Genomic DNA, 16,456 nt, shown 5'->3' with positions numbered 1-16,456 from the left:
TACTGAATGAAAGATAAATGAATACTCACAATTTTGAACAGTATTTTTTGGTCACAGATAGCAACCTTTTAACCCCACTTTAACCTGTCTTCCCTATTTGGCAAACAGAGAATTTTTAGAAAATTTGTTATCTGATGATCCTGTAAATTTTGTGTGGATAGACTAAATACTGTTCGAATTTAGCAAATCAAAACTAACATTTTGGGTTTATTCAGTGTAGACCCTAAAATATCAATTTTGATTTATAAGTATGTAGGTTTGTTCAAAAGCTCAGTACAGTTTACTTTACTTGTTAAGTTATCCAATTTCTGTAAATAAATGTTACTAAACTTGACTATAAAATACTGTAGGGGGGGGGGGCGTGTCGTAAAGTTAAGAAAAAATCCAAATAATGCAACAGTCAATTGCAGCATGGGCCCCCAAGGTCCTGCTAATAGCGGGGACTTTGACTTTCCGTCCAGCCAATCCCAGGTAAAATTCCCGCTCTGCACAGACAAACAGCTGGTAAAAGCCCTGTCAAATGAATAATGGTCATTTCGTAACCGCTCATTGTTGGTCATTTCGTAACCATTGTGTTAGTCAATTCGTAACCGTTAAGAAATCGAATGGTCATATCTTAACCGTTGACTCCTACAATTATGAGGAATTTGAATTTACAAAATAAGTTTACTGTAAGTATAAAACATAAAAATAACAACATAAACAAAGTTAAATCTAGTAGTTGTATTCCTTCTTTATTCCTAATAGTGTAGTGCGATTTGCCAATAAACTCTGAAACTATGACAAATAGAAACATTCACACTAGCTATTTTTTTATGTTGCGAAGGAAATATTATAAGTAGGCTGAATATTAAATGTAATAATTTTTTAATTCATAGATGTTCTACCATTGAGAGGAATTGTGACCTTAAGCCAATATTTTTTAAATATATAGACCATATAACTTTAGAATTTCATTTTTTTTAAATTGCATAGAAGTATTGTAAAATGTAGTAAGTTTGCCGAATGAGAGTATGCGCTTTTTATATGCTTATTGCATTAAAAATGTGCCCATATGTTTAATTTTGTATCTTGTTATTGGAAATTAATACATTGAAAACTCACTAAACCGGACAAGGTCCGGACTGGGCAAAATTTCCGGTTTAGTGGGGATTCGATGTACGGAGTAAGTTTACTCAATATATTAACTGAGTTAACCTTTAAAGGCTTTTGTCCTCTAGGGACTGTGAGTTCAATTGTCCGACTTTAGACGGAGGTTGAGACATGATTAAAGCACTTGCAAAAGTGATAAGCATAATTAAACATTTCTGCGTTTTTATAACCATCTTTTTTCCAAGTCTTGAAATAAAACAACTCTCGTAATTTAATGCTTGTTTAGTATGTTTGATAGTTTAATTAAAGCACCGCTCTAATTTGATTCAATCATAGAAGTCTTTAGATAAAACAACACTTCAAAATGATCACTAAAAAACCGATTATCGTTTGATTATCGCGCGACAGTCAATCCACAGCGCAATCATCATTATCAATTATCGTGTTAACACAACATCACAGGTGTAATATTTAACAACGTACCGGCTGTGAAAACAAAATGACACATGATTCGCGAATTCCTAATACACAGAATTATTTTGACATGTTTGAACAAAACGTCTGGTTTTGTAAGGTAAAATTACGTTGACAACTAACAATTTTTCTCGATTTTTTGTACGGTATCCGGAATTCCGGGGTTCAGGTTTTGTAGGGATTTTTTTACATTGAAAATAGAAGGGGAAAACCGGGACTCTGATAAAATTCCAGTATCCCGAGGATTCCGGTTTTGTGGAGATCCGGTTTAGTGAGTTTCCACTGTACCATAACTTATAATTTTAGGCTGTTTTTTGTCGGTTTCGGATATAAAGTATGCAGAATATGGATCAATTGAGAAAAGAACAGAACAAAATTTTGTTCGTTTTAAACAATTCAAACAAATATAGTCAATGAAATAGGTCAAGAATGATCATTTATGTAAACGTAATTTTACTCAAAAATACATCGCGATCAGTCTTAAATTATTGTTTATAAGTACAATGTAAGCAAAATGTAAGAAAATAATTAACATATTTTGGTAGTATAACAAATCATTTCTAATTTACCATGATATATATCTAATAACTATTGAGTAACATAAATTATTGGCTTGTTACTAGTGAGAATTTGAGTAATGTCTCCCAATTGGTGTCTTGGTTGCTGTGCCATATACATCCAGGTTCGAACAATACACTTAACGAGGTGCTAAGTGTACTATTTATCACCTTGTTAAATGGTGGTTACCATATGAGCAATTGATTTATTGATGGTTACGAATTGACTAACAAAATGGTTACAAAATAACCAAGATTCAGCAGTTACGAAATGGTAAGGTTACGAAATGACCAGATCCCCGTCAAATGCCCCTGGGGGCATCGTAGGTTAGGCCCATTCCCTGTTTTCAGCGCAAAAACAATAACACTGCATTCATTCAGCACTGTCGGTCCACCTGGAACGTAAAAACACGGTCCATAGAATAACCGGAATCCCCTAATTACCGGAATCCACCGGAATCTACCAAAATCTAATTAAACTATACTTAAATGTTGTTTGGGGTGTTTTTATGCTTTAATATATGTAATGTACTAAGAGGTATACCTTTATAATCATATTTCCATGTACAGAAGGTTACAAGGATTCCGGTAGTTTGCAGGTCGGACTGCCGATTATAATGATTTGACAAAGCTACCAGAATCCCCTGAGAAATAATAATTAAACTATACTTAAATGTTTTTGGTACCAAAATCTAATTAAACTATACTTAAATGTTGTTTGGAGTGTTTTTAAGCTTTATTATATGTAATGTACTAAGAGGTTTACCTTTATAATCGTATTTCCATATACAAAAAGTGACAAGGATTCCGGTAGTTTGCAGGTCGGATTGCCGATTATAATGATTTGACAAAGCTACCGGAATCCCCTGAGAAATAATAATTAAACTATACTTAAATGTTGTTTTGGGTGTTTTTAAGCTTTAATATATGTAATGTACTAAGAGGTATACCTTTATAATCATATTTCCATATACAGAAAGTGACAAGGATTCCGGTAGTTTGCAGGTCGGATTGCCGATTATAATGATTTGACCAAGCTACCGGAATCCCCTGAGAAATAATAATTAAACTATACTTAAATGTTGTTTGGGGGTGTTTTTAAGCGTTAATATATGTAATGTACTAAGAGGTATACATTTATAATCATATTTCCATATACAGAAAGTGACAAGCATTAAAATACTTGAATCAGTATTGAAATTTAGTTATTTTCGTAATTCACAGGGGATTCCGGTTGCTTGGTCATAACATAATCAGCGGTAAACTACCGGAATCCTTGTCACTTTCAGATTAAAACTCTTACTTTATTCGAATCAATATAATCGGCAATCCGACCAGCAAACTACCGGAATCCATGTCACTTTCAGTATAATGATATACAATAAAAACTCTACTTTATTCTATATGCAAGCACTAAAACAGTACTGAAATTTAGTTATTTTAGTAATTCACAGGGGATTCCGGTAGTACGGTCATATCATTATCATCGGCAAACTACCGGAATCCTTGTCCACTTTCAGATTTAACTCTTACTTTATTCTATATTCAAGCTTTAAACACTTGAAACAACACTGAAATTCAGTTATTACAGTTATTCAAAGTGGATTCCGGTAGTTTGGTCATATCATTATCATCGGTAAACTACCGCAATCCTTGTCAACTTTCAGTGTTAGGATATGATAATTATTAGTATCTCACAGGGGATTCCGGTAGTTTGGTAATATGTTCGAAATCGGCAATCCGACAGACTACTGGAATCCTTGTCACTTTTAGTGTATGGATATATGTTTATAATTTTTAACGGCCAGTTTATTCCATATTCCTTAAATACAGACTTATACTCATTATAGTCGTTGTATACTGATATGAAAACTACAGGAATCCCCGTTCCCTTTCAGATAATATGTACGTACATACGCTCATAATGATATATAATGGGTAGTCAAGTAATTAAAACACCTCAAAACATTTAAATAAACTAAAACAATATTAAGTTTTAAATTTAAAGTTATTTCGCAGGGGATTCCGGTAGATTCCGGTGGATTTTGGTAATTAGGGAGATTCCGGTAATTCTATGTACCCGTAAAAACATGGCCCATTTCCCCTGCTATCCCTGGTATAAACAAGACCTGCCTGGGGGCCATGGTTACAATTGGTGCATAACTGTGGCAGAATAAGTGAAATATTTTATTGTTGCATTTATTATCAAATATAAAAATTTAAGACACATGCAAAAAGCCACAATACGAATTGGTGATAGTGTTCGTTCTGTTCTGCTATTCAAAGGTGATGAGAATGACTAATGACATGACATTGACAAACAAAATGTAAGGCATTTGTATCATTTCGTCTTTTATTTATTAAAATCTGAGATGTTAAGGGAGCAAATCCCTTTTTAGATTGGAACATACCAAATAATAATAAGCGACGATGTAGTGGTAAACCAAGTTTGCTAGAAATCAATCGAGTTTCTCCAAAATACAAGCAAAAATTACACCGGATGTTGATACTAGTGAGGGTCGGTATGAAATGCATACAACAAAGAAATAGTGTAACGCATACAACATAGGCAAAGAAGGGTTTTCACATTTGCATACAACATACACAAAGAAGGATGTTGAGAAACGCATACAATATAGAATAAGAACAAAAATATTGACATTGAAATATTATTGTTAAAATCAATAAATTATTATGTTTATGAGTTTAGTCAAGTGAAAAATAGTTAATTCACTTTATTTTTGAATTTTGCTTTTAGAATTAAAACCTAATTGATTGTGTGTAAACTTTTTGTTTTGTTTGAATAGGGAAAAGAACCTTATTTCAAATCATTAAATTTGGTTTAATGGTTTAATATCTAGATTTATAAAGAAACAATTTATTATTTCTTTTATGAAAACTTTGAAATCGGGGAAAGCAAAGACAGGGAACAACAATAACAAAATATAAATTTTAAGATTACCTGAAGAAGCATGAGGATTATAAAACCAAACACAGAAATACTTTTAATAACTTTCATTTCATCATAAGATGAAAAACTAAACCATTTTTTGGTAGTTGTAAAAATGTCTGAATTGATGATTTGTATTGTAATAGGTGAAAATAGGATTTATAATTTCTTACCATTATTGCAAAATGAGAAATATAGATAATTATTAATATATTTTGTAAAGGGATAAACCTCAGATGTTAAATTTGTTTAATAGTTTAACTTTTAATGCAAAAAAAACAACATTTGATCTTTCCGTATCCAATACATTCATCAGAACAAACAATCCCAAATATATAAACTGATCCTTTTGAAATTATAAATTGAAAGGAGAAATGAGTAAAAAGGGTAGGTATATATATTTCGTGTAGTAAATTTGGTTATTCTGTTAGATTAAATTTATAGTTATTACATGTGCATATTATATTGATTGCAATATTTGTGATTGGAATAAATTTATCTTTTTTTTTTATAAACAATGGCTTTAGTGATAGGACATAGTCAGACAAAATATTTGTCAGAGTGCTTGGATAAATCGTGTTATAGTGTTTTCTTCCCAATAAAATGAGTGGAGAAATAACAATCCTTTGATTTCATTTATTGACTTCCTTATTATAAACTCCCCAAAATTCTGAGACAATACTCCTATTATCCATGATAGCAGGTGCTATGCAATCGTTTGTTTGTTCTTTATTCACACATCGTTAATTTAAGGGATGCCATAAAGATAGGTGTTAGGTGACAAATGAAAAATATATAATGAATCATGATTATGTCATTAATGAATCATAATTATGTCATGTGGACACCTTATGGCAGATAATACACATAAGTAATCTCTAATAACTGGTATTTTACTGGACAAGTGACCCTTAATTTTATTGGATAAGTGACCACTACCAATCTGTATATAGTACACAGTTTCTGTGTATTGATCTTAATCTTTATTGAATTTGATGATTTTGTAAATCTAGACAACACATTAAGTTTAACGCCAAAGAAAATACAAAATCCCGGGAAAGCAAAAAACACATTTTTTTACTCTGCATTAACGCCAAAATTACTTATTAAACATCAAGGACTCCAAAGCAGGAAAAAAATAAAAAAAATTAAATTAAAGTTTGAGGCAAATTGAATTCATAAAATCCCTAAAATAGAACCATTACCAGAAAAAGAAAAATGTGAAAGCTTTGTATATCTTGAAAACATAAGAAATTATATTGAACCAGTTTCAGAAATGTTTCTTACTGGTCAACCTTAATTTGACTGTTAATGACAAAAACTTAACAAAAAGCTTTCTTTGAAACATATGGAAGCAGCACATATTTTGTATAGAACACATTTACTTAGTACGTAACTATATAATGTCTCCCACTTTTCGATGAGGATGAAGAACGGTGGAAATATAATTTTAAAATGAACCCAACAATTTCGCCTACATGTCAAATTCACCACACCCGTAAAGACCAACAAATATTGTGTTAACACACCTTCAGATAATTCAACAACCACTGAGAAATTTCTGTGTTTTTCATGCAATATTTAAGTAAAAAAATACTCATTATAGTAAACAAATGAATGTACATTTATCATGTGTAAACCTTTACATCCCACATGCTTCTCTGTTGTATTCATCATTTTTTATATAATATATTTATGCAAATGTGTTGTTCATTTCGGACACAGTTTATAATTGTTACATATAATTTACAATAATTCTTAAAAATACATGTATGTCTTTTATCAAATACCAGGCGCTTTACTATACTTATGAGAAATTATTTATATAGATTTTTTTTTTTTAAGTTTCTGATGTATTGTAATCAGTGTGACATGATATGTTTCTGTTTCCTAAATGTACTTATATACTTGTAGTATACACAATGAATACAATCTTTATTTTATCCAATTGCAAAGTTTTCATAAACTTTTTGTTTCCTTCAAGCTATTAAACCAATTTTAATGATTTCATATAAGGATATTTTCCCTATTCAAACAAAACAAAAAGTTTGAAAAACAAATCAATTATGTTTTAGTTTTAAAAGCAAAATTCAAATATAAAGTTAATAAACTATTTCTCACTTGACTAACCTCATAAACATACTAATTTATTGATTTAAACAATAATATTTCAATGTCAATATTTTTGTTCTTATTCTATATTGTATGCGTTTCTCAACATCCTTCTTTGTGTATGTTGTATGCAAATGTGAAAACCCTTCTTTGCCTATGTTGTATGCATTACTCTATTTCTTTGTTGTATGCATTTCATACTGCGCCTACTAGTGATTTAGTTTCGGATGAACAAAATCCGGATAAATCATTTGCTTTTCATCCAAAGGGTGGACGATTTATACTACTGTACAAAAGTCATAAAAATAAACGAAAAAAACGTTGAATATGTATTTTAAACACTTACCAAGTTACCATTCTCTTTCCGTAAGAGATGAACGCCATACTGCATAATTGCACGGAGATGGTACCACGGAGATACCCGAAAATTTCCGTTATATTCCGGAAAGTTAAATTTCTGTATACTTGAAAATTTGGATGCTGATGGTACACGAAATATCGAATTTCCTTATTTCTGTTTTTTATGGAATGAAACTTCGGGATAATATACAATAGGCTTTAAATAAAGTAAAACAAATAAAAAATGCTTAGTATATAGCTATTTTTGACCAAAATTATGATTTTTTCCCTGGTCGCCTTAATAGCTATTTTTATGGATACACAAATATACACACACAAAAGTTTAAGAATATTTTTTTTTATATTAAAAGATAATAAGATTTAAAACAATGAAATGATCTCGTAAATAAACATTCAAGCTTATCAACTTACTATCAATGGACATTTTTATTGACATTTGATACATCAAATCTGGACTGAAAATATTAAGGAGACCAATTTTTGTCGCCTTAATCCAGCGGTCCCCATAATGCCTAGATTAATATATATATGGTCACCTTAATATCTGTAGTAGATATATATATATATATATATATATATATATATATATATATATATATATATATATATATATATATATATATATATAAATGTTTTGCGATACATTCTTGTGTACTCAATACATGTGTTGTATCTATTTTATTCTTTATTATTGTTATGGCAATATATTTCTCTTAAAACATCGTTCTTATATTATTTATTATAGCAAAGCATAAACAATTTACGATATTACTTATGTTAAGATAAAAATACTTAAAAAAATTATCATTTGATCATCGTACGATACGTCTTGTTTTTTTCTGTGCCGTAAAAGGCAACCTGCCAGTTTCCACCTACGTCGTTAAGTCAGCATACTTATGCAACAGTCGTATTTTTCATCTATATATTTGATATCATGTTTGCTGATTAGACACATAAATAATGTGTTCATGGTGAAAACTTAGAAATATTAGTTGAACCTCCTGTATGCATATCTACAACCGTGGCAATATCATAAGATGTCATTTCTGCATTCATTCAAGACGAGTAATCTTATTTAGATTGTTTTATAATACCTGGAAAAATAGTCCATTTAGCTAATCAGTTCATCTAACATAAATGCATGTGTATATTATATATCTTTAAGAACATAGCGGGGATATCCAAACAAACTTGCTTCGCCGTCTTGGACTAGAAGAAAGATACGAACACAATTTGATAACTGTACAAGAGGCAATGACTGTACATACTAACCAACCTAGAGGAGAAAAGTGGTCTCTCTCTCAATTGCCATGGACAATGTTGCGGAACATCATCGCTGTTGATTCAACCGCGCGTGATTGTATTTATACACAAGAGACAGAGAACGCAGCAGAAACGTTGACGTCTAAAGGGCAATCCGTGTTTGATGTACGCAGTAGATTTGGAAAAGGTAAACGTAGTACAACGAGCAAGCCGGACGTTATTAGTCAGATGGATATTTTTATGACAATGTATCTTTGTTGCGAACCCATGCTTAAACAAATACTTTTTAGAAAGATGTTTTTGTGCAAACAAGCCTTACCATTTATATATAGAGACAAACATTCCGACACATATTCTGTTTCAATTTGGCCTCTGAAGCCGATAACGTTTTACACAGAGACAAATGAGTTTAAAGGTAAATATGCTCTTGATATGAATACTCGTGTTATATGTTTTGCAAGAATAGGCCGACCAAATTTTTCGAAGTCCCAAATGTTAAATTGTATTCTTTCAGGTGAAAGTAATGCATATTCGACCTTTTATTCCCATGACTGTACAGGGGGTATGATTCAGAGGAAAATTGTAGGATTTGTTGAGATATTCTGGTTGCAAAAGTTTGCAAATCAAGTTCTTCCGAATGATATCCCATTGACGCTTTTAAATGTACGTGGAGACATTCGAACTGAAATAACGCAGTCTTGCTTTGACTTTGTTGTAAACCTATCTAGTTGCATTATTATTTTCTTAGAAACAAAACAAATCAAAGAACTATTAACTCTACTGAAAGGGAAAATAATAACATGTAAATTAATGTTATATTTCACTGACTCCTTGTCAGAAAACGGAACTGATGATACATTTGATTACATTGAAGAACTCCAAAGAACGTTTAAACTACGAGATCAAGCAATACAAGAGTATAGTAGAGATAAAAACTTTTTTCACAACACAACCGATTTACTTCAAAACATACTTGATATAACCAGAGACTCGAACGTAAATTGTCTAAACACCCGTTTTCAACCAGGCAGTTCAGATGGTATCAAATTCGATACAGATGATAAACTTTGTCGAGAAGGATTAAGTTTGGCATCAGGTGTTTTGGAAGTCATGAAAACAGAAATTCAACAACAGGTTGCAGACACTGATGTTTCATCTCCTGGCAAAGGTTTATTCAAATATTGCAAGCAATATTTAACACCTGTATCTTCTTTTATAACAAAACGTTTGTCTCAAATTTTAAAAGAACGGAAAAGAACCCGAGACCTCGATGAAAAATCTAAATTGGACGAACAGGTGTTATGTCTGAGGTCAGACTCGTTGGAAATAACGAGAACTGTCCAATCATTCATTCGTACATTGTGCGAAACTAATAGTAATGCAACTCTTCGAAAATACTTTTTAGCAAATTTAAGGGAGCTTTTTGAATGTGAGAGCAGAAGTTATCTACCGATAATGAAACACGACAAAAGTGAAATACGATCCCAATACATTAACCTTAAAGCGAAATATCCAGACAAACTATTAGAAATTGAGCAATTGCATAAACGCCTTTCTAACATTGAAGCGGACATAGAGAACGCTTCGTTCGGAGTTGAACACCTGTTTAGAGAAATAGGTCATATATGTGATTCGTCTCATTATTGCGGAGTGGATTTACATCGATATTGCCTACCGCCAGCAGAAAAAATTGCAAATATTGTTGCTGATCTAGTTTTTGATGGTGAAATTTTAGAAATCATTGATGGAGATAATGCATTTTTGGCAAGTAAATGGATAGCAATGGTTTTCAAAAGTATCGAAAAGAAATCGAGAAATGGGCGAGTTATGACATTTAGTGTTCTTGGACTCCAAAGTTCCGGAAAATCTACTTTGTTAAATTCAATGTTTGGAAGCCATTTCTCTGTAAGCTCAGGAAGATGTACTAGGGGAGTAAGCGCGCAGCTATTGTCTGTCAATCGAGAGCAGACAACTAAAGTTGAGTATATACTTATTATAGACTCTGAGGGACTCAGAGCTCCGGAACTGGACAGCGTAACAAATTTAGGTAATCGCGACAACGAACTTGCAACCTTTGTCACAGGATTAGGTGATTTAACCCTTATGAACATAATGGGAGAAAACATTTCAGATATGAGAGATATTTTACAAATAATTGTGCATGCATACTTGCGATTAAAACTTGCAAACGGAGCGCTAAATATGAGGCAAACATGTATGTTTGTCCATCATAATGTATCAGATAGATCAGCAGCAGATAATATGAAGGATGGCTTCATAAAGCTTATGAAAATATTAGACACAGTAACGTCTGAAGCAGCTGAAACGGAGGGTAGCAATTCAATAAAAAGGTTTACCGATATCATTGAGTTCAATGAAGATGAACAAGTGCACCATATTCCAAATCTTTGGCAAGGAACTCCTCCAATGAATCGGGTAAACAAAGATTACTGTATGGAAGTAGCCAAAATGAAAATCGGTGCGATACATTCTGCATTAGAACTAAAGCCATGTTTTGCTGATCTTATGGGCGTAGTTACTCGTGTGGAAGACCTATGGGAAGGCATTTTGTCCGAAAACTTTGTTTTCTCATTCCGAAATAATATGGAAATAAAAGCGTATCGTTCTCTTGACAAATATGTAAGAAATAAAGTATGGGACGTTCAAACAAAGGTAAAAGGCGGTACTTTAAAATCATTTAGAGACCGACTCACTTCAGCCACGACCAAACAAAAACTTGCTGATATAAAGAACGAATGTGTTCGCCGATGTCAAAACCATTTGTCCAAAATAACAAGGGATTTGGAAAAGGAATTAAATGAATTCTTTGATACAAGTGAAGAAAGGGTTTTTATACAAAAATGGCGATTTGATAAAATCCAATGGGCTAAAGTACAATGTAATAATTTCGTAGAGGATATGAAAGCAGAAATTCAGAAAAATTACGAAAGGAGACTGCTAGTAGTTGAACTGTCCTTTAGCATAGAGAAAACGAAAGAAGAATTCCGAACAAAATCATCAGAATTTGCATCTTCTTTAAGAGGAAAGTCGTTGACGGAAACGGAGATAAAAGAATCATTTGATGATATTTGGTTGCCATTTGAAAAGGATATTCGCTCAAATAAAGAGAAAGAAATAACTCCAACTAACTTTAGTAATGAAACATTATTCAACATGTTAATAGGGGCCTTATTTGAACTTCACAAACACGAACATCACCATCTGGGCATTTTGGAAAAAAGTAGACACCATTCCGTTAAACAACTGACATTTACAAACCTTAAACAATCGTATGAGGATATTGGTATTGACAAACACGATGCAAATTTGAAAACTTTGAAAAAAAAAATCATATCTAAGTTTAAAAATCCGAAACCAAAAATGTTAGAAACATTTAGTACAGAGCTTCTAGCAAAAATCGATTTTGAAATTGACGAGATTATGAGTGAACCAAATCTAATCTCAAATACAGGTGTAACTAAATTGATCCGAACTTTGGAAGACTTAGCTATAACAAAGATAGAAAAACACAAGCATCTATTATTTTCTCCTTCATACAAAATCAAATTTAACATCCATGTTTGTCGATATGCCGCTTACGTGTTTGGAGAGCATAATGAACACTTTGAAAACACACATGGAATAAATGCTACCTTAAAAGAGACAAGAGAAGAAATGCAGGTCATTTTCCGAGCAGCTCTTGAAAATTGCCGTAAAGAGGAAACAGCTGCGAACTTATTTTGTTTAGGTGTTAAAAAATCCTTGAAAAACACCATATCTGAAAACATTCTGTTAAAATCGGAGATCATTTTGAGAAAATCTTTACCGCAAATGAAATATATTTTACTCAAAGACATATGTAAGGAGTTAGCTCAGAGGGATATGTTTGATAGTTTTATTATGTATTTAAAATGTCCGAGAGAGTATGCAATGCTGTGGATTCAAAGAAAGTGCAACAAAATATTATTCAAAGATGGCGAATATATGAAAATAGTAACGCAAGAAGCTCAAAACTGTTTAGATTCAGTTCGGTTAGCGTTTATTTTACTTTCACGGAAAATTTCTTCTTTAGACGATACTGTTGATGGACGGAAATTGTTTGAACAATTAAATGCTGAGATAAATGGTTTGGTTCTAGATTCGTCCTGTTTTGGAGAGTTTGAACAACAGATAATTCAGGATGTACCATACTTTTGTAATGCTGTGCGAAAAGGTTTTGATGACATTTGTTTTGAATCTAATTTTGAGGACTTTAATGAAAAAAATATTCAATGGTCCGGACATAACCCAATATCCAGACTTTCCAATCGTTTATGGGGATGCGAAGAACAATGCCCATTTTGTTCAGAGCCATGTTCTCAAAACGAACATAATTCTAAAGTTGTTAAACACGTCTGTAACCAACACCAACCCGCAGCTTGCGTAGGCATTCGCGATACTTCGACGCATAAAGCTGTGAGTGTCGTTTGTAATTATGCTGTAGATTCTAATTTGACACATACATGTGATCTCTTTGATTATAGATGTAACGATGGAAAAGAAGAATGTCCCGAAAAATATCATAATTTCAAAGACTACGCAAACTATTGTGCTGACTGGGATATACGCCCGAAAGATTCCATGCATGACTGTTCACTGTTCTGGCTGTGGTTTCTTGGTAAATATAAGAATAAGCTCAAAGAACATTACCACTATGATGTGTCCGACTTCCCTAGTTGGTGGTCTGAAATAAGCGTAGAACGCGCAATAAAAAACTTAGATGAATGTTACAACTAAATTGAAGGCGATAAGATAGTTCAGGTACAGAAAGTTGTTCCCTAAAATTACCAAACATTGCAATAGTTAGAAATGCAAGGGCAAAGGATCGTTGTTCATCTGAAATCTATTTCGGAAAAAAACAACAACAAACAATATAATTATCTATACCACGAAAGTTGATATTACCGTCAGAATAAATACATATAGGGTATATTCGCGAGTCGTCATATAAAGAACAATTTTATTCAACGAGTTCAGGAAATATTATAGTCAGTGTGCCCTTAGCTGGACGAGTTGAATAAAACTATGTTGTATATGATGACGAGTGTCAGATTGTTATGTATCACATGCTTTTCAAGTAAAAAATAGCAAAAAAACGACCTACCTGTTCCAACTGCACTAGTGATGAGAAGAATAAAATTGAAAAAAATATAGTACACGACACCGCTGATATGGCCAATAGTTTTTATTTTTTATTTTTAAGAACAATTTATACTGATGAGATGATATCAAATAAGAGTAACAACGAAACCACTATACTTATAAGAAGATTTTCCTCTTAAGATTTGGCAAAATGTACTACTGTATTCATATTAAACGTTTTCATAAATTTAGTGACAAAAACGTATATATTGCTAGTCAAGCAATTATTTTTGCCAACATGCGTAGTGATCTATCTTCTGACCAATACAAGTATAGCAATGTTATATTACACATTTGTAATACAGAGAAATAGTGACCAGAAACAATGTTTATCATGTAAAATCATTTATTAATACAATGGGAACAGTAGAGATGAGCTCAGGACTTATGTTATGCTAAATTAACGGTATCGCATGCGGATAAGTTGACAAATTGTTGATTATTTTTATATTTTTATGTGTATATTTGCACAATCCATGTTCTTCATATGATACAATGTATTTTGCTATGACACAATTAGTGTATGTATTCCATGTTGTTTCTTATAATGGATTATATATTTGTTTTGATTATGTTCTTGGACGAAATATTAAAGAACCATTGGCCATATGTGGAAAATGATTGGCAAGATCTTTCTTGCACTTTCATCGGCACTTGCACTATCACTTATGTTGTAATATGTTCTCATTTTCTTTCGTTTGAGCGACTATATAGTTTAGTGTGAAACGTCTGTAACTAATTGACGGACAAACTCTTGTTTCATATGAATATGCGTGAGGGTGGTGGGTGAAGACAACTCTTCTTCAAATGAAATCCAATGTTACTATCAAATACAAGTCAATAACTCTGTACTTCCAGATGTTTCCGCAGACGAGTGGTCTTAATTTAGAATTTGTAGTTATCAGGCAGACTCTGTCTAATACAAACTTTTCCAGAATACTTTTATTTTACGGAAAATAGTAATATTAGAGGCTCTCTATATGTGATATATTCAGATTTCCGGGAAGGTTCCATTACGGAACCAATAAAATTCCGCATTAACCGCATTAACTTCTCTTCGCCAAATCGCCCGCGGTACATGTTTTACAAATAAAATATGTACATTGTGATAGACAAATGACTTGTAGCCATTGTTCATTAATGATTCATATACTGACCTGTACAAGTCTTATGCTTATGATTATTATTATGATTCATATACTGACCTGTACAAGTCTTAAATTTATGCTTATGATTAATATTATGATTATGTATACAGACCGCATATTTGGTGCGATCGTTGTGTAAGTTTAAGATTTTTAAATAAAATTACGCTTGAATCATAAAGATTCTTTTATTCGACATTACTTGGCGTTATGTATCATGGCGAAGGAATGAGCAACAAGCTTTGCTTTAAGTACTTAAAAACGCGACACACTATATGCTGCAAACCTTCTTCCTCAGTGTTGTCGTGCTTATTTGGTTTTGTACATAATATCTGTCCATTATCCACGTATGTTTAACACTGTAAATCCTTTGATAGTATTAAAGCTTGCATGTCTTGAAAAACGTTATATTGAAATAATAGTCTTTACCAAGTAGTTCAATACTACACAATACCACAAAACATACGATCCACAACGAGCAGAACTGGGTCTATTTGGTACCGATTTTCTGTATTTATATCGCTTATTGTTTGTTCTAAGCAAGAACATTTTTAAAACATTTCAACTTGACACACATCATTTGTATCACTGTGTAACTGTGTATTGATAGTTACATGTAATGTTCTCGAGAGACACTACTTGTACGTGTACTTGTATGCAGATTAAAATTCGTTTACAAAAATTCGTTTTAAAATGGTATTTGTTGGCTTACTTGGATCGCCGAAATCACGTTTCTAGTGTTATCATACATTTACAATCTAAATGTTCACATAACTAGATGATATAGTGCACCAAAGGATGTCCACGCTTTCATGTACCCGTGCATGTTGTTTTTCACACTCACCCTGATAAGTTATATCATATTCATGCAAATATGGCCTGTGAAACATCGTCTATATATGTGTCTATTAAGTTGTTGTTGCTTGAGTCGTTGTTGAATCTTCGCTTTGTCATTTATTTCATTTTGCGACATAATAATGATAAACTGTATGTATTGCGTTTACTTAGTATGATTAAACTGTATGTATCTCATGTGTAAGTGTGTATCTGACCGTCTCTATGTAAACCTAAATAAAAACTAATCGTTGAGAAGAGTTTATTTTGATCTTCATCACTATGCTGTTAAGATCCGAAAAAGGTCATCTGAATTCGCATATCAAGTAATTAAACATATTACCACATATCACTTTTTAATTTATTATAAATGCATTCCGTTTCCAAAATGAGTAAAAAGTATATCAATAACCATATATGGATCGCATTTGTAATTTAAAACAATTTACCGAACCTCTTACATCATGAAAAAAACATATTTTCAATTG

General features: G+C 32.2%; 1 protein-coding gene across 1 annotated transcript in view; it reads left to right on the top strand.

Annotated features, from left to right (window-relative positions):
* LOC128232738 (uncharacterized) overlaps positions 1-16,192 on the top strand; it is a 37,103-nt gene extending 20,911 nt beyond the window's left edge. Inside the window, exons 7-8 of the mRNA XM_052946462.1 lie at positions 8,711-8,995; positions 13,332-16,192. Of these exons, the coding sequence (XP_052802422.1) occupies positions 8,711-8,995; positions 13,332-13,540 (494 nt within the window). The 3' untranslated portion in view covers positions 13,541-16,192. The remainder of the gene's footprint in view (positions 1-8,710; positions 8,996-13,331) is intronic.
* Positions 16,193-16,456: the final 264 nt, after the last annotated feature.

Source organism: Mya arenaria, chromosome 1 (assembly GCF_026914265.1).
Source record: "Mya arenaria isolate MELC-2E11 chromosome 1, ASM2691426v1".
NCBI lineage: Eukaryota > Metazoa > Mollusca > Bivalvia > Myida > Myidae > Mya > Mya arenaria.
This window is presented reverse-complemented; position numbering and strand designations above follow the sequence as displayed.